The 23,270-nt window shown below is 36.9% G+C and overlaps 1 protein-coding gene and 1 long non-coding RNA gene across 2 annotated transcripts; both read right to left on the minus strand.

Moving 5' to 3' along the window:
• Window positions 1-583: 583 nt before the first annotated feature.
• LOC113302140 lies at window positions 584-5,997 on the minus strand. The gene is made up of 7 exons (XM_026550987.1): window positions 5,008-5,997; window positions 4,626-4,865; window positions 3,653-3,742; window positions 2,785-2,934; window positions 2,511-2,635; window positions 1,053-1,182; window positions 584-949 (listed from the first exon to the last, which is right to left on the minus strand). Exons 1-7 carry the CDS (start codon window positions 5,584-5,586, stop codon window positions 824-826), a joined length of 1,440 nt encoding a protein of 479 aa, XP_026406772.1. The 5' UTR covers window positions 5,587-5,997; the 3' UTR covers window positions 584-823.
• A 2,899-nt stretch (window positions 5,998-8,896) lies between these two features.
• On the minus strand, window positions 8,897-11,410 carry LOC113306875. Its single transcript, XR_003338877.1, has 2 exons — window positions 11,279-11,410; window positions 8,897-9,545 (listed from the first exon to the last, which is right to left on the minus strand). It is a non-coding gene; the product is annotated as an uncharacterized LOC113306875 (long non-coding RNA).
• Between the last annotated feature and the right edge of the window lie 11,860 nt (window positions 11,411-23,270).

The following is a 23,270-nucleotide window of genomic DNA, read 5'->3' on the forward strand; positions in this document are numbered from 1 at the left end:
CCTTCATCGAGGTCACTTTTTTCCACTGGGTTTTACTACTCGGAAAGGTTTTTAATGAGACAACAATAATACCATAATATAAATTGGGGAGATGTCGGTATCAGGGGGAGCATCTAACAATGTGATGATGACGTAAAGGTGTGTTGCACTCTTTTCCTTCACCAAGGTTATTTTTCCCACAAGATTTTATTATCCGGAAAGGTTTTTAATGAGACAACAATATCACCAGAAATATAACTTCTCGGTTGAGGTTATTCTTATCCTTGTATGTGTTCGGGTTTTTCTACCAAATGTTTTTCCTGACAGAGTTCTACAAAGAAAAAAAGTCTTGAAAGTTGACGTCATTCTAGAAGCTCAAATATCGTCTTTCTCCTTCGACCAATTTTTACCTCGAAGAATTTTTCTGGCAAGATTTTGACAACGCAATGAGTGTAATGGTGGTCATCCAAAGGGGAGTGTTGGAGCGACATGTGTCTAACCACTACTTACATGTGTCATAGTACATCCACATACCTCCATCATGCATAACACCTGTGATTCCCTTTCTTTTTGTCTCCTTTATGTTTTACTCTTTTATTTCCTCTATGCAACAAACTAAAAAGATGGTTTATTCATTCCCTAGTAACTTCTTTACACAACACGTTATGAAAGATGATAATTACAGCCATTGGTAAATTCAAAAAAAAAAAACAATTTCAGAAGCAAATGCTTACTAACTTGGGACGTTGACAACTACCCAGCACCATGGTGGGGCCTGTACTGAGACTTGAAAGTTTGAAACTACTATATATATACAGATGTCCAAGTACATCATACTGAGATATCAAAATTCGATACCACTGTTCAATTGAACAGAGAATGAAGGTCTTCCGATGTTTCCTAGGGGTGTTTCAACTCTGACAACTATTCCGGATTTCCCCACATTCCCGTTCCATTTTGACCTGCCAATCTATATTATCCACAGGACAACAAGAAGTAAGAGATAGAAGCAACATGTTATAAAAAAGGCTAAGAAAAAGGCGAAGCTCCTTTTGAACTGGAGAAAAACTTACCGCAACTGATGCGAATGCAGAAGGATAGGTTGTGCAAGCACAGCCACAAATTAAACTCAGTTTCTCCTTTACCGTTCGGATAAGCTCAGCACGCAATCCAGGATTGCTTCCTCCAATAGTTGGGCATATACTGTCCAAATGAACAGAGAGTCTTTAAATAAGTGTGTCCACTATTCTAGTAGCATTAAAATAATCAGCTGTTGGATAGGTAAACGATCAACTTTACTGCAATTCTATATCCCCATACAATACTTCCAACAACTATCAACTGAGTCACTCAAAAATAATGTTTCAACTTTAATTAATGTAACTATTTATGATGTACTCGAAATCTGTTAAAAACCTAAGGTCCTGTTAGGTATAGTTTTCAAAAACAGTTTTCTATTTTTAAAAACAGAAGGGGCATTTTCAGAAAATGTTTTCTATCTGTTTTCTGTTTCTGAAAACAAAAAAATGAAAACAACAAATTATTGTTTTCTGTGTTTTCTCTTTTTTCTTTTCTTTGTTTTTTTTTTCTTTTCAGAACAAAGTAAGAGATCGGGGGAATGACTGCAAGTGAGTCATGGATAATATCACTATCTCTTAGACGAATCTTTACATTTGATCCGATTTAGTTGATTTTCCTTGTTTTCAAAAACAATTTACCAAACAAATTTTAGAAAATGAAAACAAGGAAAAAGGGGAATGTTTTTAAAACAGTGGAAAACTATTTTTGAAAACTGTACCAAACAAGCTCTAAATTTCTAGTGTCATTTATCAATATTCAGAATTTCTACCTTTTGTGTCACGGCCACTTCATATCACAAATACAGGTTAAGTTATGATGCTCGTATATATGCAAAAAAAAAAAAGAAGGTTCAAAGAACAGTATCAGGTGAAATTATATCAGAGATACCATTCCTAATTTTTTTAGCCTATAAAAACTTTGAATAGAAGCTGATCATACTAATTCAGAGGTCATCCTGGAGTTTCACTTCTGGGTCATCGCAAAGTAGCTACCACGGTATGGCAACTGAAAATTGAAAAGGAGTGGTGCTACTAAAAAACAACCACATTAAAGGTGCAGGCCCCATACCATTGCTAATGCCACCTCAAAAAAGTACCGAGACAAGAAAGTAAGTCCACATAAGTGGTTTTTTAAAATGACCCGACTTAAATATTTAAATAGGTTGCATGATCACAAGGTAGACTTATATTTTAAATAACAGTTTGGAAGTATTGCAACTAATACTCCAGATCATTACAACTAAAATTAAGATGTAAGCATGCTCCAATACGTATCACCCCGAGGCTAACAGTCGGCGCATAATGGATTTTGATGACCTAAAGTTTCTTCCACAATATCCAAAGTTGTGGTTTGATGTGCTATAAGAGTATATGAATTGAAGACAAAGACAGGCTTGACCAAATGCCAGCACTATATGCAGCAATTCAGTTGAGTAAAGTGACTATTATTACCTCACTTGGATGGTAGGCCTAACCATCAGACCAGATCTCTGCCAAGCTAAGTCTTGCACAAGTCCCAGAGACAAAGATTTGTCAGGCCACTGCACCGTCGGCGTGATGCATGTTCCCCATTTATTCTGGATAAGGAGTAAATAAACAATCAAAACACCAGGACAGATTTGCAAATCTAATTTTTGGGCGGAGTTGAAGAGATTAATAAACAATGTACTTTGAGAATTTAAACAAAAAAGAAGTTACTTCATCTGTGGCACTTTCACCAACTAACCTTGCAAGAGAAGCTAACTCGTGTTTCTCCAGGATAATGACCTTGAGCTTGAAGCAAGCCACCAAATACAGGGACGAAGGCACTAGAAGTTATGCCCTCGCCAGCTACATATGTGAATTGCCCATTCGGAAACTGGAGATCCATATAAGACTGAAACAACAGAAAACAGTTAGTAGAACTCATGCCTAGCAATTCTACTATATGTAGTTAACATGGCGTCAAAAGAGGGCAGATAGACTAAACACTACAAACCAGCAGACGAGTTTATCAATGTAAATAATTATACCCACTCCCTCAGCAGCTATAGAGAAACTGGTATACTTACCAAATTCTATGTTTGAAAGTCCCACATTAGAAACTTAAAGACACTTAAGGTTGCATTAGAAAGTAATATAATTTACGGATTAGATCAATTGAACGTCAAACTGATAATACGATACCTAAGATCCTAAACAAATATGCACAGAAAAGAAGATGCGCTCTGGGACTATAAAAACTAATTCGGCGACATGGTGAAAGGTAAAGAAGACTCGAACTCTCCGTATTTTACAACAACGTTATTTTGATTTTGCAATGTACAGACTCTGCATAGCACTAATATCTCGATGGGGAACTTTGTCAGCTTATCCAAGACTACTATTATTTACTGGTATTGGACTTCTTGACAGTTGTTCAAGCCGGCAATATGCAAAATGCCAAGCATTTCGCATTATGAATTACAGCCTATGCTTCCAAACCCCTTAAAATCCTTCTAGAGGTTTGAACTTTGTGAAAAATAGCATATCGTAAAAGGGGGGTTGATATAAGGTAGTTTACTGTAGGTCACATCAGAAGCATCATCCAGAACAAGAAAATAAAAATGACTTACACACGCGAACGGGTTTAGACAGATCATTGACATCAGTAGCCACCTCCTATGATTCGACCATACAGTTGGACAGATTGAATGCATGCCATTCTGAAACAGAATCACGAGAACGCGTCAAATATGGATCATCAAATCAATAAAATTTTCTTACATTTATCATTCGACAGATTCAAGGTATGAAGCCAAGGTATAATCAAAACAAACGAGGTTAATGATATTCCAAATGAGAAGAGAATGGAAGTGTTGACAGAACTGATGAGGTTAACCAATTTATACGAATATAAAGAATGGGGACAAAGACAGGTTAATGATATTCCAGATGAGAAGAGAATGGAAAAGTTGTCAGAACTAATGAGGTTAACCAATTTATACGAATATAAAGCATGGGGACAAAGACCTGTTTAGCTTTAGCCTATGTATCTTATTTTGTTCACCATGTTCTAACACCTATTTGCTCCAGTTTGATGGTTATGGCACTCAACACACCTCACTACCCAGAAATTAATCAACAACTTATCTGATGTCTTATCCCTTTTCTCCAACTGTTCTAATGCAAATATGTTTGGTTTACAGAGTCATCAGTGAATCAGAAAGCTTATGCGGTATAACCACAAAGGTATTACATGCTAAGCGCACTAAATATATGAAAATATTTCAAAACTGCAAGAAGGAATGTGGGAATGGTCAGTGCTAAAGTAGTCGTCTCACCACATGAGATAAAATACCAAATAGAAGTCAGTGCACATTCAAAAATCTGAACCAAATCGCATAGCAGGTTTACAAAGAATGTTGAGGGATTAAAAATGATATGATAATTCTATTTGCAATATGTAACTATATACCCATTACCAATAACTAGTATGTTGAGGAATTACAAACGATACAATGAATATATGCAATATATAACTATAATCATTACGAATAACTAGTGTTTTCAGTAAGTCAAAACTTGACTCACAAGGAATAATCTTACCTTCCTATTGTAACCATACCAAAGCAAGTGCTGTTTTGACAAATGAACTGGTAAAAGTAGTGTTGTATAACGAACAAACAACAAGGGCCCAAGTTGAACCAAAAACAAAGGAGAATTTTCATTCCCTGAAGTAGAACCCCCATGTGATGCTTCTACCCTCCACAAATCCCCTCTTGCAACTAGAGAGTTTTCGATATCATTCGATCTACTATCGTATGTTGATGTAATATTACAGCTTCCCTGCATAAAGTACAAAATGAAAAAGCTTTATACAGGCCTGTAAACAGTTATCTATTTGTGCACTTCAAACTCTCTACCCTAGCCTATTCCTAGGTATCAATTGATTACAATATATTCAACAAAATTCAGAAAAAATATATACCTGTTTTTTGCCGAAATATCCAGTAGATTTCAAATTAAAACCTCCAAAACCATCTTCCTCTGCCGATTCATCAGAAACAACTTCACTCGTCTCAGAAAATCCATAATCCCTAAACTGTTCAGCAAGCGATTTCAAATCTTCCTTGTGTCCAGCCAAAACAGCATCTCTTCTTTGAGTATCAAAGTCCACCCTCAATGAACCACCACCATCACTCTCATCATGTCGAAATGGCACTGGCAATCTTCTAAAGAACTGTTCATTAACACCATTAACAGAAGCTCCAAATTCTACCCCAGCTTGTCCTAACCTATTTCCCGCATCAAATATAGCTGAAACCCCATCAATTCCAAAACCATTATTATTATCCAATCCAAATCCAAAATCTCTTTTACCAAAACTCTGTGTTGTAAATTCAATATCAAACAGTTTAGGTTTTTGAGGTGGATTTGGCCATGGAAATGAATTAGGGTTTATATGTGTAGTAAGTAATCCATTGAAACCTTGTGCTAATCTATCAGCTAAATCATGACCTTGTCTTTGTACCTCTTCCCATGCTTCAAATGATCTCTCTACAGACATCAGAGATTCGATTATTTACCTTTTCTTTAGTCTTCAATTCAATTATCTTCTTGATTTCAATTTCCTTTGAGTTGGTTTTAAGAGATTTAGTTTGACCACTGTTGGAGACGAAATCGGGAGAAACAGATGGCTAAAAATAGAGTTTTTTTAAAGAAATGAAATGAAATTAGGGTTCGAGAGTGAGAGGAAATAGATAAGAAGAGGGGAAAGTGAGATTACAGACTCTCGATTGTCAAGTCTGGACCAAGTTCTGTCCGAAGAAAAAGGTTGAGAAACTTCTCGATCGTCTCATCTACTGCAGCGGGTGTGATGCGTGTTATGCATTTTAGTAGTTTAGGTTTAGGTAGAACATGAGGAGGCTAAACTCGGCTTAACAAAACGATGGAATTCGTTCGTAGTATCTGAATATACATATACATATATATATATATCTTTATGATGATGGGCTAAAATGGCAAGCAACAGGACAGGAACGAGGAGATAGATCTTTTAATTCTGACACATGTCCACACTTCAAAGTTCAATTTTTTAAAGATAAAAAATAAAGCTGGGTCCCAACTGGGTTCAGATTAGGGCTGGCTCGCTTAAAAGGATTTTTCCGATTTTCAGTGGTGAATCATCCAGTTTTATCACATTTCAAGAGCGGAAATTATATTCTGAGTCCGATTCTACGCCCTATTCTACGCCCAGTCCAACGTGGTTAGCTGACGCGACTGAACTCACGTGACTATATTTTCTCTCTGTTCCCTGTATTTTCTCATACTTCTTCTGCTCCATTATTAAGAACTCTCGTCTATCTTCTTTCCTCCCTGAAAACAGATCCTCGCCGTATTGAAAACTTATTAGATCATCTTTCTTACAATCCAAGGTGAAATCAATGAGAAGACCGGATTGAAGGAATTGAAAACACTAAGCAAGGCTTATTAACCCATAACACTTTTAGTTCCCTGTTTTTTGAAATCCAATTTTGATTTCAGATTGTTTGTATGTGTTCATTATCCTGCACACCAGAACAATTGAATTCTCAAGATTTCAACGAGAATCAAATCAAAATATAATCATCCCTCCCATTCAAATATTGAATTCTGCACACCGTAATTATTCCTCCCATTTAGCTAGAGTGAAGTCACTGATTTTAAGGATTTGAATAGAGGTTTGAAATCTGGGTTTCTTAGGAAAATGAAGTGAAAGGTGGGTTTTTGAACATTTCATGGTAGAACCTGTTTGAGTTCATGAGGGAAAAAGTTTTGAATTCGCCTTTGGATTCCTAAGATATGGCATCATCTACTTATGAACTTAACTACAGTTAAATACGGTATTTAGTGCAAAGTTAAACTGACATATCTTTATTAAATATCACAAAAAATTCTAATAGCACAACTTCTAACGGAATCCTTATTTTTGGTCCGAGAGGGATCTTTCATATCTCTTTTCGTTTTGGAAAACTTAGAATTTTATTCCAAATATAAACCCTAAATAAGAACTTATGCTAGCAAAAAATAAGAACTGGTGCTTGCAGAAATAAGATCACGAACACAAATCTTCTCAAGGAATGTATTTGCTAATATGTAGATGAAGATATTGAAGAAGTGTGTCTCTTTTTGGTTCAGATGTGCAAGAAATATCTCTCTTTGAAATTATTTTTAGTGTTGGATTAGAAGAGGTACCCCATTCATGCCTTAGAATCAATCTCTCTTGGAATCTCAGTGCCTAGTCAGTACCATCTTTAAGCATCTCATTTGTTAACAAAATTATAAAATCAAATTGGAGATTCTACCACTCCCCAATGCCATGGATACTTTACTACAATGCACAACTTCATGCGGAGATTTGAACTGATTAACCTAATTCTCCAATTAAAACAAGTTTGATATATGGTTAATAACTATATGGTATACGAACCAAGTATGATTGATGGTCGCAACTCATCATATCAGCAGAAGTGTAAAACTGAGCGACGTAAAGAACTTCTTGCACTGGATTATTTTTTATTGTACATGTCTCGTTGTTGTTTTTTTTTTTTTGCACCTTCAAAGTGGCTTCAATTCTTTTATTCATGAAGTATGTATATATTGTATAAAAAGAACTTGTTTGCATATCTTGGCGCCAGAACTAAAGATATAAATAAATTAAGAGAAATCTAGTAAGTTCATGCCAGGGATAAAGAAACAGAAAATCAATTTAAAATACGACAGTTATGGGTATCTAACTGTGGTCAAGTTCACAGTTAGATGATGTCGGATCTTAGTAATCCAATGGCTATGAGGCTGCGAATTCGGTTTTGAACTCGCAACTGCGAGTTCAAAAAAATTTCCGATCATGAGATATGTACTGAAATTTTCTTACGCTTGGAATAATCTTGGGAGGTCGAGTTTTTAAATTCAACCATCAACTCAAATTTATCAAAGATTAGTTCTCAGATTTCTCTCCTTATGAAAAAGAAAAGAAGCAAAGATTTAAATGAAGAAGGAAGATAATGGTATGCAAAAAATTCTAACTCCTTGATCAAAATTTGTATGCAAAAAATTCCCGTGATAAAGAATTTTTCTTATTAATAGATGGCTTCCGAGATTTGACCAAGGTTTTCACGATTACAGTAAGGAACTTCAATTGAAAAACTCCATTCATATTTTCTTTTCCTAACATCATAAAAATCTGGTGAGGGAAAAAGCCATTAGTAGATACAGATTGAAAGTTGAAATTGACAAAGATCTTAGATTTATATTCCAGGAGGAAGGTAAACGAGAGAGAGAATTGAAGAACTTAGAGAGAGAGAGAGAGAGAGAGAGAAAAATGAGAATCCAAGAGTTTCACATGATCTGGTAACACATCATCAACCCACATCAACATGGGCGGTGAGTATGGCGCAGTGTGGAAGGTCGTGTAGCATTGCCGATTCAAGAGCGAGTGAATTCTTTTTCGTTTTTTTTTTTCCTTTTGGGTTAGAGAGTGAGGCAGTACTACTATTTCGAAATAGATATGTGCTCCAAAATGAAGGCAATTAGCATAAGTGATTTGTGTGGTTTGGCAATGCTTACATTACATCCACGGAGTGTTGAGTTCGAGTTTCATCATGATTAAAGGAGTCGGATTGACTTAGTAAAGAGAAATATAAATCAAGTAAAATGTATGAAACTAGTTATACTTTTTTCCCTTTATCCTTAAGTAAAAGATATGAACACATCCTTATTACTTAAGAGCTCACAAAACTGTCTGGTAAGTGAGGACATGGTTGAATCAAGATCATCATCTGACTCTTGAGCAATCATTTCACTTGTTTCATTTGACAATTGAATCTTTCTTTTTCTTCTTTTTTGTGAATTATTACATTAAAAATACTAACTTATGGCGTTAGCAGCCGTGGTTACATTGGTATTATAGCCATCTATTGCGGCTAACAAATTAAAGGAAATACATGAAAAATAAAAAACAAAAAATAGAAGGTAAATGTGAAAACCACCGAAAGGTGTTGGACACGCATATGTTGCCTCGCTAAAAACCTTGTCAAGGAAAATCCAAATCCAAAGGGATAAAACCTTGACGAAGGAAAAGAGCACAACGCGATGAGTCCTAGACAAGATCCTAAAACCAAAAATACAAAGATAACCAAACCATTTGTAATTCTTCAATAACATAGGAGGCATTCGTTCTCCATCGTTACCCAATGAGTAGTCTTCTAATACTGGAAGTATGTAAGGATCCACAAGCGAGTTGTGAAGGTGTGATAAAACTATCAAGATGGATTCCTGAGCCCTTCTATCACGAGCAAGTCTGATAAAATGTCACTGCGGCCTTTACAGGAAAGAGATCTCTTCTTAATGATTGAGGATGACGGTTTAGCCTTTTCCACAATCGAAGATTTTGTTGGTGAGAGTTGTATCTTTGAGAAAATACAACCAAACAGAACACAACCAGTATTGATTTTAGCATCATGTTATTTCACATGAGCTTTCATTTTCCTATACCAAGAGGAAGCACAAAAGTAGGTTAAATAAAACATTAACATTAAACAGACACAATACATATAGATAGCGAAAGGAATTAAACAGAGATAACACATGTTATAACTAACCCGAACTATAAACGAAACCAAATATAAAGATTACTGAAACTAAAGAACTAAAACTTTTGTACAAGATGAAAGCAAATTAATAAGCCTAGTTAACTATCCGGTCTCAACTATTCAGGCGAAAAGTTATAGATAACTCAAGCAGATAAAAACCAAAGAGAAAACAAATCTCACAAAGTGAAACAACTAGAGATAACTAATAATGAAGTGCTGAATAAAGCTAAAAATGTTAATGGATTCCAAGTAATTTCAGATGCTAATGAACCTGAATATTATGCATCTTATAAATACAAGAGAAGGCTAGATTTTTAAACAAGTGAAAAACAAATAAATCAAAGGAAGAAGAGTGAAAGAAAAGCCCCCTTGTATAGCCAAACCAAACCAAATGGAGACTCAAAAATTTATTATTCCATTGTGCTTAGACGAACACTGTTCCGGAAGCAACCCCGCGCTAAAAAATGATTCGCAAAAAAATAGCCAGGAGACTAGAGATTAGAACATAAAAGCAAAGAAAGTAGTGAAAAAAGGACCTGCCTGGGGGTTGTTTTAGGATCAGCGGAGTTAGGGTCAGGGTCTAGGGGATTTTATTTTTTTTCAATCACGAAAGATAAGTGAATTTGATACCAAAAAAAGAAGAAAAAATAGAGGAAAAAGAAAAGCAATAACAAACCAGTAATTTAAAAACATGACAACAAAAATTGGATTCATTCCCAAAATAACATAACAAAATTTTTGATTTGAGACCTTCCAAGAAGACAATCTCAAAAGAAGACAAGCCAAGATAAAACCACCATCACAGTTCTCAAGAAAAATAAATTAGGATCAATAAAGAGGAAAAGAAAGACACCCATAAAAAAGAGAAGGCAAAGAGATAGATAGACAACTTTTAAAGAGACCCTCCATTTTAATTTTAATTTTTTTGGTTCAAAAACAATCAGATCTAAGAAAAGGGACAAACAGATTAAGAGGCAAATTTTAGAAAATCAGAAAACCCAGAAGAAAAGAAGAAAGGCAGGGAAGAAGATCGGAAACATGCATAATAATCATGGAGGTTACTATTTTGGTAATCGTATAAAACTATAAGAAACAATCAGAGAAAAAAGGAAACAAAGATTTATCATTTGGAAACTTTTAATAAAACCAAATAAATTTTTCCTTCAACAGATCTAAGAGATAGACCAAGTTTTAGATTCAAAACTGATTTAGGCCAAGAAAGAAGAAAAAAAAAACAGCCAGAAAAAGAAAAGAGGAAAAAATAAAACTAAAATAAGAAGAGAGTATGAGATCAACCACAACTATAACAGAAAGATAGATCAAGACCAGAGAAAACTTCACATATAAAGAGAGCAGATTTAGAAGAAAGAGAGAATCTAGATAGAAGAACAGAAGATTGAGGATAAACGAAAATAATCCGACCCAACATAAGAATCACAGAGTACCAGAGAAAAGGAAAAAGAAGAACCTGAATCAACAGATCCTAAGAGAAAATATGAAAGAAAGAATAAGGAACATAAACATAACTCTCGAAAAAAAAAAAGTCAAATATAAAAAAGAAAAATCAAGAGAAGAAACATAATCTGATTCTTATTATTACCAAACATTTAAGTTAATCGATCCCCTTACCATCCCCTAACTCATAATCCATAAGTCCCCAAGCTTATCCAAAGAAGATTATTCCATAATCAGGAAAGAGGAGGAAGAAAAAGTTCGGAGAGAGGAGAGAGAAGAGAGAGAGTTATTCCTTGTCTTTTTTAACGAAATAATATCATAGGTGGTATCCAAATGCGAATCTTTCTTCTTTGTTAAGAGCTTTTGAGATTTTTTCTATTTTGAGAGTTATTAATTTGTCCCTTACTTGGTTTGATTGGATCCATGATCAAAGATCGCTAGCTTTCCAACAAAGGAACAACTAGAAACGTCTAAAGATCATTTGCTTCCACGATAACATGTTTTTTAGACTTGTATCAAGATAGTAACGATATGAGAGTCTTGCATACTATATATTTTCCAAAATTAGTATTTCGTAGAGAGAAAGATGCATTTACAATTAGTAAGAATACAAGCAAAAGAGAGCAAAATCGCTCCGGAACCTTAGCTTTCGCTCCGTGTGTTTGTGACCTCCTCCTAGACTTGTAAAGTAGTATAAAATATGTTTTCTTAATATCTTGGGAGTATCATTAATTTAGGTATTATAATCCTTTTGGGACCAAGTTTTCCTCGCTTTAAAAGTCCAAGTCAAACACTTTTTGGATAAGAATTATTCTCACGACCTAGTCGTAACTAAATAGGAATATTAAGATGATTTTTCAGGGTCACCTACGGCTAAGTTGAATGGGCAATTTCCTATCAGTAAGTGTTTCTAAATTTCGTTATCTTCTTTCACCATTTTGGCCATAACTCATTAACATGAAGTCCGACTGACCTCATTTTTTTTACACTGGATTGGTATTTTTGTCCTCTAAACGATGGTGGTTTTCAACTCTTGATATCTTTTTATTTCATTATTTTTCCTAGACTCAGTCGTACATAAGTCTGGAATTCATGTTTCAACTCTTTTTATTGTCTACGACTAGATTTTGAAAGATTTCATAGACGTAAATATGGCCCAGAATTTTTTTTTCGCAAACTCGATTTCTTCTACGTTTATGTTGAGTAATTTTCCTAGACGTAAATCAAACAAGAATTCAAACTCCCAGTTCTACAATTAGGTTTTGAATGTTTTTCTAGCTAAAACCTCTTGTAAAATTCAGTCTCATATTTCGACTTGTTCTACAGCTAGGTTCTTGGGTGCTTTCCTAGCCGTAGGTGTTTCTGGATATTTAAATCCAAAAGTGTATTTTCAACTGTAACTTCTTTTTTTTTCTGCCGGAATGAACTCTTTTCTCTTCTTAGATCATTTCCACTGATTTCACATGATTTTCCTAACGAAACATATAAAATAGAAAACAAGACTAATGACAAGATATAAATATAGTAGGGTAAAAACTGATCCCGGAGAAAATGGTAAATTGGGTTCCCCGGTGAGAATCAAATCTGAACCCTAAACAAATGTATTGCACATGAGTACTTTAGATTCGAGAGATTAATCTGTACAATCATGGACTACACAAATAAATGGTCGTTCTAGTCTTGCTTCGGTCACAAAATGAAGGAGAAGGGTTGATTTTAGGGAGGGAAGCAAAGAAAGAGTTGAGATCAGAATGATGAATTATGTGAAGTATAGTTTTATGACTTGTATCAGGAAATAAAATTTGCTTGCAAAGTGTAAGATTTGAATCCTGGATGGTTTCTGAGTACTTGTGATGATAACTAATGTTGTTGGTTGAAATATATTGAAAATCTATTTATCCAAGTCATAGTCGGACACACTGATCTCTTTGGAAGTAGGAGTTGTGAAGTAGTGGAGATCACGGGTGAATGGTGAAAACCGTGTCTTATGGTTATGGGAAGTGAAAAAGCGGGGGTCTAGCAACCACACTTAATATTTCGCTTAGCTATCTGTATGGACTAACTCCAATATAATCAACTGGACAGTGAGACTCAATATTAAGAAAAATATATCAAAGAGTTATATCTTTATTTCTCAATTCAATACGCAATCAAACAAATAGGAATTTGCGAGCCCGGTTGAGTATAAGAAATAACTTGGACAGTATCAAAAACCAATATCCAAGTGTCAATCAATTTAATCAACAATCAAGGGTTGGATTTACAATTGATTGAACTTACGCACAACCTGTGATATTTAAATTATATAATCAAATATAATGCGGAAAAAAAATAACACAGACACCATAAGTTTTGTTAACGAGGAAACCGCAAATGCAGAAAAACCCCGGACCTGGTCCAGATTTGAACACCACACTGTATTAAGCCGCTACAGACACTAGCCTACTCCAAGTTAACTTCAGACTGGAATGTAGTTGGGCCCTAACCAATATCACACTGATCAAGGTACAGTCGTGTTCCTTACGTCTCTAGAACCACGCCGGATTCTACGCACTTGATTCCCTTAGATGATCTCACCCAAAACTAAGAGTTGCTACGACCCAAAGTCGAAGACTTGATAAACCAATCTGTCTCACACAGAAAAGTCTATTGAATAGATAAATTTGTCTCCCACAGATAAACCTATGAGTTTTGTTCCATCTTTTGATAAATCAAGGTGAACAGGAACCAATTAATATACCAGACTTATATTCCGGAAGAACAGCCTACAAATATCAATCACCTCACAATAATCTTAATCGTATGGTAGCGAAACAAGCTATTGTGGAATCACAAACGAGAGACGAAGATGTTTGTGACTACTTTTTTATCTTGCCTATCGGAGATTAAATCTCGAGCAAATCTTAGAGAAGATAGGATAGAAAACAGCAAGATCAGAACAAGCAACTACATAGAAAATAGTTGGTTCTGGCTTCACAATCCCAATGAAGTCTTCAAGTCGTTAACCTACAGGGTTTCGTGAAAAACCTAAGGTTAAAGAAGAATCGACTCTAGTCGCAAATAGTATCACACAGTAGGTGTGGGGATTAGGTTTCCCAGTTACTAGAGTTCTCCTTTATATATTCTTCAAATCAGGGTTTGCAATCAATGCTACCTTGGTAACAAAGCATTCAATATTCACCATTAGATGCAAACTAAAATAGACTCAAGCTAATATCTTTCAACCTTAGATCGAACTTAGCTTGTTATACACAAATGAAAAGTGACTTCATTTAGATATGCGTAACCATACCTAAACGTGTACACCTTGTTGGCTCAACAATAGTTAACCGAAGTTAGCCATATGAACACTTTCATATCAACCTCATTCATCTTAATCATGACTAGTTCTAGAGTTGTTCAATTTTTTATATTCTCATATATATAAGACACAATTGAAGCAAAATCGATTTTGATTCACTCGAATCAAGTCATGAACATTATAGCCACGGTTTTCAAAAGATTGCATTCCTTATTATATAAATGTATTAGTTCATGAACAAATCGATTTTAGAACTTAACTTACTCAGGTATGCATACGTGTACGCATACCTAAGTACCCTGACTAAGTTTGGGTACGCCAGTATGCGAACGGGTACGCATACCGTCCAAACTCAGCAGAAATTCCCGAACCTGAACCTCACGCCAGTACGCGTACCGGTATGCGTATAAGGTTCCCGGACTTTCACTAAACCAACCAGTACGCATACGGGTATACATATTATGGTTCTCGAATTTGGATTACATATATGCAAGTACGCATACTATGCTTATATCCAATTGTTCTAAACTCCATTTCTATCATTGAAACGTTCTCGGAAGACGATAATAGCTGTCTCACACAAACTATTAGCTTCAAAGCAATTTTTAAGTGATCGAATGATCAATACGAAACACTCTGAGTCTACATCAAATGACTATCTCACACAGATCATGTAAGATGTTACAAGGCGATTTTCACATGATCATCTTTTGACTTTCGTCAAGAATATAAGATGAATTTGGTTAAAGCGAAAGCCTACCAACACATATTTCGAGAAATATGTAAGCGAGTTAAACTCAGCTCGAAATATCAAATGTGCATAATTGAAGTCTATATAGATATACGAATTTTGTCTCAAATAGGAGATAGAGTAGATAGACTTTTGAGTGATAGATGAGTTCAAGTCTCCACATACCTTTTGTTGATGAAGTTCTACAGCTCCCCTTAGCAGTTCTTCGTCTTCAATCGATGAGCGTCGTGAAGTCTAATGCTCAACTACACTTTCTATCCTAATACGAGACTTAGCTATAAGTAGACTTGAAATCAAGACTTATAGTTTTGGCAACTAAATGATCGAATTTTAGATAGTGGTAAGAAAGGTTGTCATTTACTCGGACTTGATGAGATTGATTTCATATTTAAATAACGAAAATACTAGAAATAAATAAATTATATACAAAATATTTCACAGGATGAAGAATTTACTTGGACTCGGGATTTCACTGTTTTTCATATTCAAGTGGTTCAGAAATTAATCCTAGGAAATTATAGCTCAAAATAAAAGAAATATTAACTCTATTCTTTGCCAAAGTAGATTTCATAAAACATTAGTTGCAAGTTGTGAGCATGACGCATCAAAAGTAATTAAAACTAAACATGCGACATCAGACAAAATAACAAATAATTAATAGAAATCTTAAAACAATTAAATTATATGCAAATAGTTATAAAAGAATTAATTTAATTACCACATGGGTGAAAAACAGCTTCCTCAGTCGTGTCAGTGATGGGTTCTAGCTCCGCATGGTGAAAACATACTCAAAGGAGTTTTTCATTGCTCAAAAAGGTGTTCACAATAATGAAATGGGAGAACAATAATAAAACCGGGTTTTGTAGCACTTATAATTGTTACAAATAACTGTTACATTGAACGATAAAAAGAAACTGTCACAGGCACTGTAGCACAATGACTGTCTTTAAGGGTCTTATGTTCTTCGTTCTCTCCTTCAATGGAAGCAGTAGAGACAAGCTCTGCAACTCTGATTTTTCACCCATATTTCGTCCCCTAACTCTGCATGCTCGCTATGATACACCAGAACCCTTTATATAGCCAACAAACCCAAAAAATCTCGCTCATTTACTCCAAAAATTCTTCCATTACTCGGCAGTAAAGAATATATCCTCGGGAATATTTTCTTCCCTTTCTAGTCTTCTGACGCTGTCAACCAGTGCTTACATGCTCCAAACATGTTGCCAACATATGAAAGAATGAGTCAACGCGCTGAAAACACATGCAGTCATTCCAAAATAGCACCAACAGAATCCCAAGTATCATTCAACCCATGTTTCACTTAAATCCTACGCTGTATCCATATTCCTTCGAAATTGATGGACTTACCAGTCCTTTTTAGATGAAACAGGCCCAAAACAACGTGTTTTATCTATTGAATCTCTCTAAACAACTTTGAAATCCAAAACAACAGTCTCGGGTTTTCAAAGAAGAACCGCACTTCCCTGTTTTGCTCCCAAACGATTATCCAACCAAGCTGAATGGATTTTGACGACCCTACCACACCTGTGATGCTCAAATAGAACTTCACAAACAATTTCAGCCATTGAATCTCACTGGAACACCACCAAAATCCGAACCCTAATTCTGGTTCTTTTGAAACCAGATTTTCCCGCCAATTTTGAATTTGAATTTGGGAAGAAGATGTCCTCCCCCTAATCTTGTACGGGTGTCCCTTTAGCACTTGCCTTACTGGGTGTAATAGTACAGGAGGTGCCCCTTATCGATTAAAATGCCCCTTAGTAATTGAGGTGCCCCTTATCCCAAACTGGGGTCCGTTTAGCAGTTGTCCTCCGGGGTGCTTTTAACAACTTTTCGAGCCGATTTTTCCAGAAATGTTTATTTTCCAAAAAAATACCTACAAACACATTGATTAGTGATAAAATGAGTCCCAGCTGATGTATTTATGGGTGAAAATGTGTCACACTTGCGTGCTCATCACTAAACTTGACAAACAAGTTTGAGATAGTAACGCTTACGAGTTCGACCGAGCAGTGCTCTAACAGGAAGACTGTACGGTTTGTACTCCCACTACTCCTCTACATGTCACCTATCTGCTATTCCAGGCACTTTATCTTGGTGGGAATGTTGCACGCCACATGTTGTAAACCGCTAAACCAATACCCTGATGTACATCCCCCAGTTTGTGACATGTTTTGATGTGTCGAGTATTTTTGTAGAAAATAGCAATTAGTCATGACTGGCATGATTTATATTACTAAGGCTTCCAGGTAAAAGCCTACTCGTATAATTTGATTTACCTGGATGAGATCCTTAAGTGGCAGGTCAAAATGTACGAATGAGACTCGCCGTGAGCCAGCACTCAAAGAATAGCATATGGCGCTTTGAGGTTAAATAATTAAATTATTTGTAAAATCGATATTTATAATATCGTTTGTAATTGATGTTTGTAAAGCATCGCTTTTAATCAAGCAACTCAAAATAATCGATGCATATGAAGCGTCGTTGTTCATAGTCTGCCCAGACCAGTCAAGGTCTTATAAGTAGCATGACCAGCTATCTTTGAGTAGCTTCCAGGAGCTATTTGGTGTAGGTTAAGGACGGGGTAACCGATCCTCATAAGAGAGGGACGACCTATAGTCATCATGGAACCTTAATGGTTAGCTCAAATTAAATCTAGGTCGGTCAAATCAGCCGGTTAACTTGAGCGGTTGCGATGATTTGCGGCAGTTGTTGGTTGCCGTTAATTTATTTATGATTTTATAAGTAGCGTGACCGGCCTACTTTAGCCTATGATTCGAAGCGGTACCTACGGACTAGGAGGTGATTGGTCAAGGACAAAGATGGGTCGTCGGTGAGCATAATGACACCTCATTGGTCGCCCAAGATTGAATCTAATCCAGGAAATTCGGCCGGCTAAGTTGAGCGGTTGTGATCAATTTAGGACTGCAGTGGGCAGTCTTTACCTAATCTTTTGGAGTCGCTCGACTGGCTTGCTTTGGCTGGTAATTGTGAACACTTTTTGCTGGTTAGGAGAGTTCTGATTGGCTGGGATAATATAGGGCCCGTCCTTGAACATCATAGAACTTGTTTGGTCGCGCCAGGAAGGGGCCAGGCTTGCCAAATCAACCGGCCAAGTTGTACGGCCGTGATCATTTTTGAGACTGCCATGGACAGTCCAGATTCAATTTCCTTTATAAAAAACCTGCCCAACTAGCCTACTTTGACCGACGCTTTAGAGTGAAGCTGATAGGCTAGGAGCGATGTAATTGGTTGGTTGGGAAGAGGGATCGACGGAAAACAAATTGGAGCAAGGCCGGTCAGTGATGGGAGGTGCCAGTCAGGGAAAACCGACCGGCCAAGTGGCGCGGACGCGCCTCTTTTTGCTACAGCTAAAATTGGTCATTGTTTCCCTTTTTCTTCCTGGTTTCCAATTTTTAGTAGGATTGTATTTCTACTAGCTTCAGGCGTCGGTTTCCTAGCTTGTCTAGGTTCAATCTCAACAATAGGGATCGAGATATCGTGCAGGCTCTGTTTTGGGGCAAAAACTTAATTTTTGTAAATTGGCAAAATTGTGTCAAAAATTGAATTTTGTGAATCGACACAAAATTAATCAATTTTTTTGGTGAATTTTGCATATTGATACAAATCACTAATTTTTATCCTGGAGAGCAGCGCATCTCGGCGTGCCTTCGATTGAGTATTTTCATGCGCATATTAATCTTGACACTTCGGGAAATTCATAATACTCAGCTGAGAGTGAGCATTAATTGTCATATCATGTCAATGTTAAGAGTTCAGCCGGGAACATAGCATAGGATAAATACTCAGCGGGATCTGCATTATGAATAATGCGATCAGGAGCTTAAAATAAAATTCATAGAATATTTGGGATTGTTGCTACATGCACCAATATTATTCTAATAAATTTCGTACATATTAAATTACATAATTCATATGTAAGCAGAGAGGTATAGACACTCATCAGCTTCTTAAAAGTTATGCTTCTTTGCAAAAAGAAGGCATAAAAATATAGCCCTTAACTAAAACCACCATCAACAATAAGAATTATAACTAAAATAAGCATGAAATTAACACTAAAAACGAGATATTAAGAGTGGAAAGTGAGATTACAGACTCTTAATTATCAAGTCTGGACCAAATTATGTCTGAAAAAAAAGGTTGAGAAGCTTCTGGTTACTGTCGTTGTTTGTCTCATCTACTGCAGTTGTTGTGATACATTTAGTTTAGGTTTAGGTGGAACATGAGGAGGCTAAAATCCGCTTAACAAAATGATGGAATTCGTAGTATTTAAATGAATATGTATGATATCTTTTTGATGATAGGCAAAGGGCTAAAATAGCAAGCAAGAGGACAAGAAAGAGAGTACGGATCTTTTAATTCTGACACATGACCACACTTCAAAGTTCAGTTTTTTAAAGATAAGAACCATAAACTGGGTCCAAGAGGGACCGGCTTCAGATTAGGGCTAGCTCGCTTAAAAGGATTTTTCCAATTTTCAGTGCGGATAATCATCCAATTTTTCCAAAAGTGAAGCTGAGAGAGTATATTACTATTTCGAAAAAGATATTTGCTCCAAAATGAAGGCAGAGACGAACCAGGATTTGTTTAAACCTTTCGTTGGCCCAGCCTAAAGGTAACAACCGAATGGAAATGACAAATTGTTAGAGCACTGCTCGTTTGAACCCACCAAGCGTTGGTATGTCAAGATTGGTTGTCATATTTAGTTCCAAAACTCGAGTCGCTATTATGTAAACTACATTCAACTTCGATAGATTAGACTAGAAATGATAGAAGTATTGTGCTCCAGTTACTCACAAAGATCTGAAGATGGTTTGAAGACAACAAAGATATTATCCTTCAGCTTGAGGTTAGTAACTACGACTTGACTTGTTCCATATCTATTTTTTGTCTTTCAAGTCGTGCATATTGAAAACAAAACTGAGAAGCGTGATTACACTCTAGTTAGACATAGTATTAAGGAATACAATACGAGGTTTATTGCTTAACCATTAAACTTTGTATATAAGACATCGACATAATCGGTTGAATGCTATTGTGATTATGTATGGGTATGAGGTGAGGATTTCATCCTAGGAAACAATGTTTTACATGTGTTTTAAGGAAGTAAGTTCATAAACTTGTTTATGAATCGAAAAGGAAATCGCTAGGCGTTATTGGGATTGTTATTCATTGCATATCTTCTGAACATCCAATATGTGTGATTTAGTATAACCGCTGGCAGGTCCGGAAGGGTGTATAAATGAAGCAATAGAAACGGGCCTACAGTAATACCGCAAGTGCACGGTCGTCAGTTGTAGCTCGTGCAAGTACGGGTCGATCCACAGAGATTGGGTGTATTTCGGAAAAGTGTCTTAGCTAATTGGGTTCCTAGATTTGCTTTAGGCTTAGAAGCCCTTTGGAAGTGTTGGGCTTAATGTACTATTGGGTTTGAATGCCCTTTGAATGGATTGGGCTTAGTGGGTTTGTAAACATAAAATGAACTGAGCTTGGGCTCAGTTGTCTTTAAAGTGCAAATGGGCTTTGGTTTTGGGAAACTGGTTTGAGCCTTGGGCTCAACAGTTCAATTTGATTTGGGCTTGGTTTTTGAAAGTTGGGCTCTGTTTCAGTGAGCTGATTTGAGCTTTGGGCTCAGCAGTTCAACTATGAGTTGGGCTTAACAGAGAACTAGGCTTTGGCCTTGGTCTTACAGTTGGTCTAGACCTTGGGCTTCTGTTTTAGTAAAGAATCTGGGCCTTTGGGAGTGATTTGGACTTGGCTTGGCAACTGCATGGGAAATGCACAACAGGAGCAGGTGCAGCAGGGATTGCAGCAGCAGCTTCAGCAGCAGCACTAGCAGGGGAAGCAAGCAGGAGCAAGGGCGGCAGCAGTTGCAGGGCAGGAGAGGAAGCAAAGCAGCACAAGTGCTGCAGTAGAAGAGAAAGGCAGCTGCAGCTTGACAGCAGCAGTTGCAGAAATGCAGCAGCAGCAAAAGTGACAGAAAAAGAACTGCACAGCAGCACAAGAGCTGCAGCAGCAATTGTAGCAAATAGAAGAAATGCAGCAGGAGCAAAAGTAAGCAGTGAAAATGCAAAACAGAAAATGCATGTAAACCAAACAAATGAAAGAAAACAATACTAACAGTTGAAGATGGATGGCAAACTAGGGCATTGATTCCACCTCTTAACCTAGACTAAGTTGGATATTCCAATTGCAACCAAAATGTCCTCCCAAGGTACTAGTTATCTGATTAAAGCATAACTAGTCTGAGGTTTGGACCATAAGCAATTCACATGGGTTGCTGCACTTTCAGTCACAGGGGTATCCTAACTACAGAGTATGCCTGACATACAATGTGAGAGCAAAGTGATGAAAAGCAAAAATTGTAATCTCCTACACAGTGGCTTTAAGGTTTCATCTTCACCCTAGTGGTGAATTAGAACATGCTAACAAACATCAAACAGATACACAAACAACATCATACACATCACAATAAAAAACATATGCAAATGGTTAACAGTGCAATGTAACAGGAGCAAGATAATAACAGTAACAATTGAAATTAAGCTAACCCAAATTGGGTGGAAACTTGGCTAGTCCAAGAACAAGTTTTAACATCCTACATCACTTCCCTTTTTATACCCAAATTAGCAAATTAGGGTTTACACCCATTTTCCCCAAATCAGAAAATTAGGGCAATTTTAAATTACATAAAATTTGCTTACAATCTCCCAAAATTGGCTCGACCCATGCTTCTTGATGTCCCTCTGATGCTCTTCCTGCTCCTATTGTCCCCTAATTTCTAGCTATTTTACTCACCCCAAAACCTAGGGTTTCAGAGGTTGAGAGATGAAGAAAATAGCTAGGCTAGGGTGTTGTCGGGTGTTGGAGATGGTAGTGGCAGTGATGGAACTGGTGGTGGTGGCAGAACTGTGGAGGTGATGGTGTTGGCGGCATGGCAGAGAGGGGAGGTGGTGTTGCAGAGCTCTGCAATTTTTTTGGGAAGAAGGGGAAGAAGAGCTCGATGGGATTAGGATTAGGGGTTGTTTGGTTGGGAATAGGGTATGTGTTGCTATGGTGTGAGGCGGAGACCTCAAGTTTAGATGTTGGCGAATCTGAGATGTTGGATCATTGGTTCTGAGTGGAATCGAACGGATAGATGGAAGGATGTGTGAAGCGACCGTCGGATTCTGAGGTGCAACGAAGTTAACGGCACCAGATGGAGTTAGGTACTGTAGTGTAAGGCGGAATCATCGGGAGTTGATGCACAGTCATAGTAGCGACCGTTGGATTCAACTACCATCTAATCTGAAGGCTTGGAATTTCAGCGCTGTGGTGCTTGGCAGAGACTTCCGATTTTGATGATCTATGAAGGAGCGACCGTCGGATGCTCCCGAGAAATGATCTGATGGCTGAGAACGGAGGCGCTTTTGTGTGTAGAAAATGAGGTTGTGCGCACCATTCTTCGCGGCTTCCTTGCGTAATTTCTCCCGGCTTTTCACTACTTTTCTGCTCTTTTCGCTCCACGACTCATCCGAACTTTATTTACTACCTAAAAATGCAAAATTAATTAATAAAAATATTTATTCTTGAAAACAATGAAAATACAGAATATGGGATAAAATGTAGAATTAATGCACAAAAGATGAGTTAAAATGCCAACAAAAAGGGATAAATATATACAATATTTGGCACTCATACTTACCACTATACTACAACGACAGCGGGTGACCCGGGTTCGATCCCCGGCAGCGGCGCCAAAAACTTGGCAGGTCCGGAAGGGTGTATAAATGAAGCAATAGAAACGGGCCTACAGTAATACCGCAAGTGCACGGTCGTCAGTTGTAGCTCGTGCAAGTACGGGTCGATCCACAGAGATTGGGTGTATTTCGGAAAAGTGTCTTAGCTAATTGGGTTCCTAGATTTGCTTTAGGCTTAGAAGCCCTTTGGAAGTGTTGGGCTTAATGTACTATTGGGTTTGAATGCCCTTTGAATGGATTGGGCTTAGTGGGTTTGTAAACATAAAATGAACTGAGCTTGGGCTCAGTTGTCTTTAAAGTGCAAATGGGCTTTGGTTTTGGGAAACTGGTTTG

This window comes from Papaver somniferum, chromosome 8, assembly GCF_003573695.1.
Source record: "Papaver somniferum cultivar HN1 chromosome 8, ASM357369v1, whole genome shotgun sequence".
NCBI classification, from domain to species: Eukaryota; Viridiplantae; Streptophyta; class Magnoliopsida; order Ranunculales; family Papaveraceae; genus Papaver; species Papaver somniferum.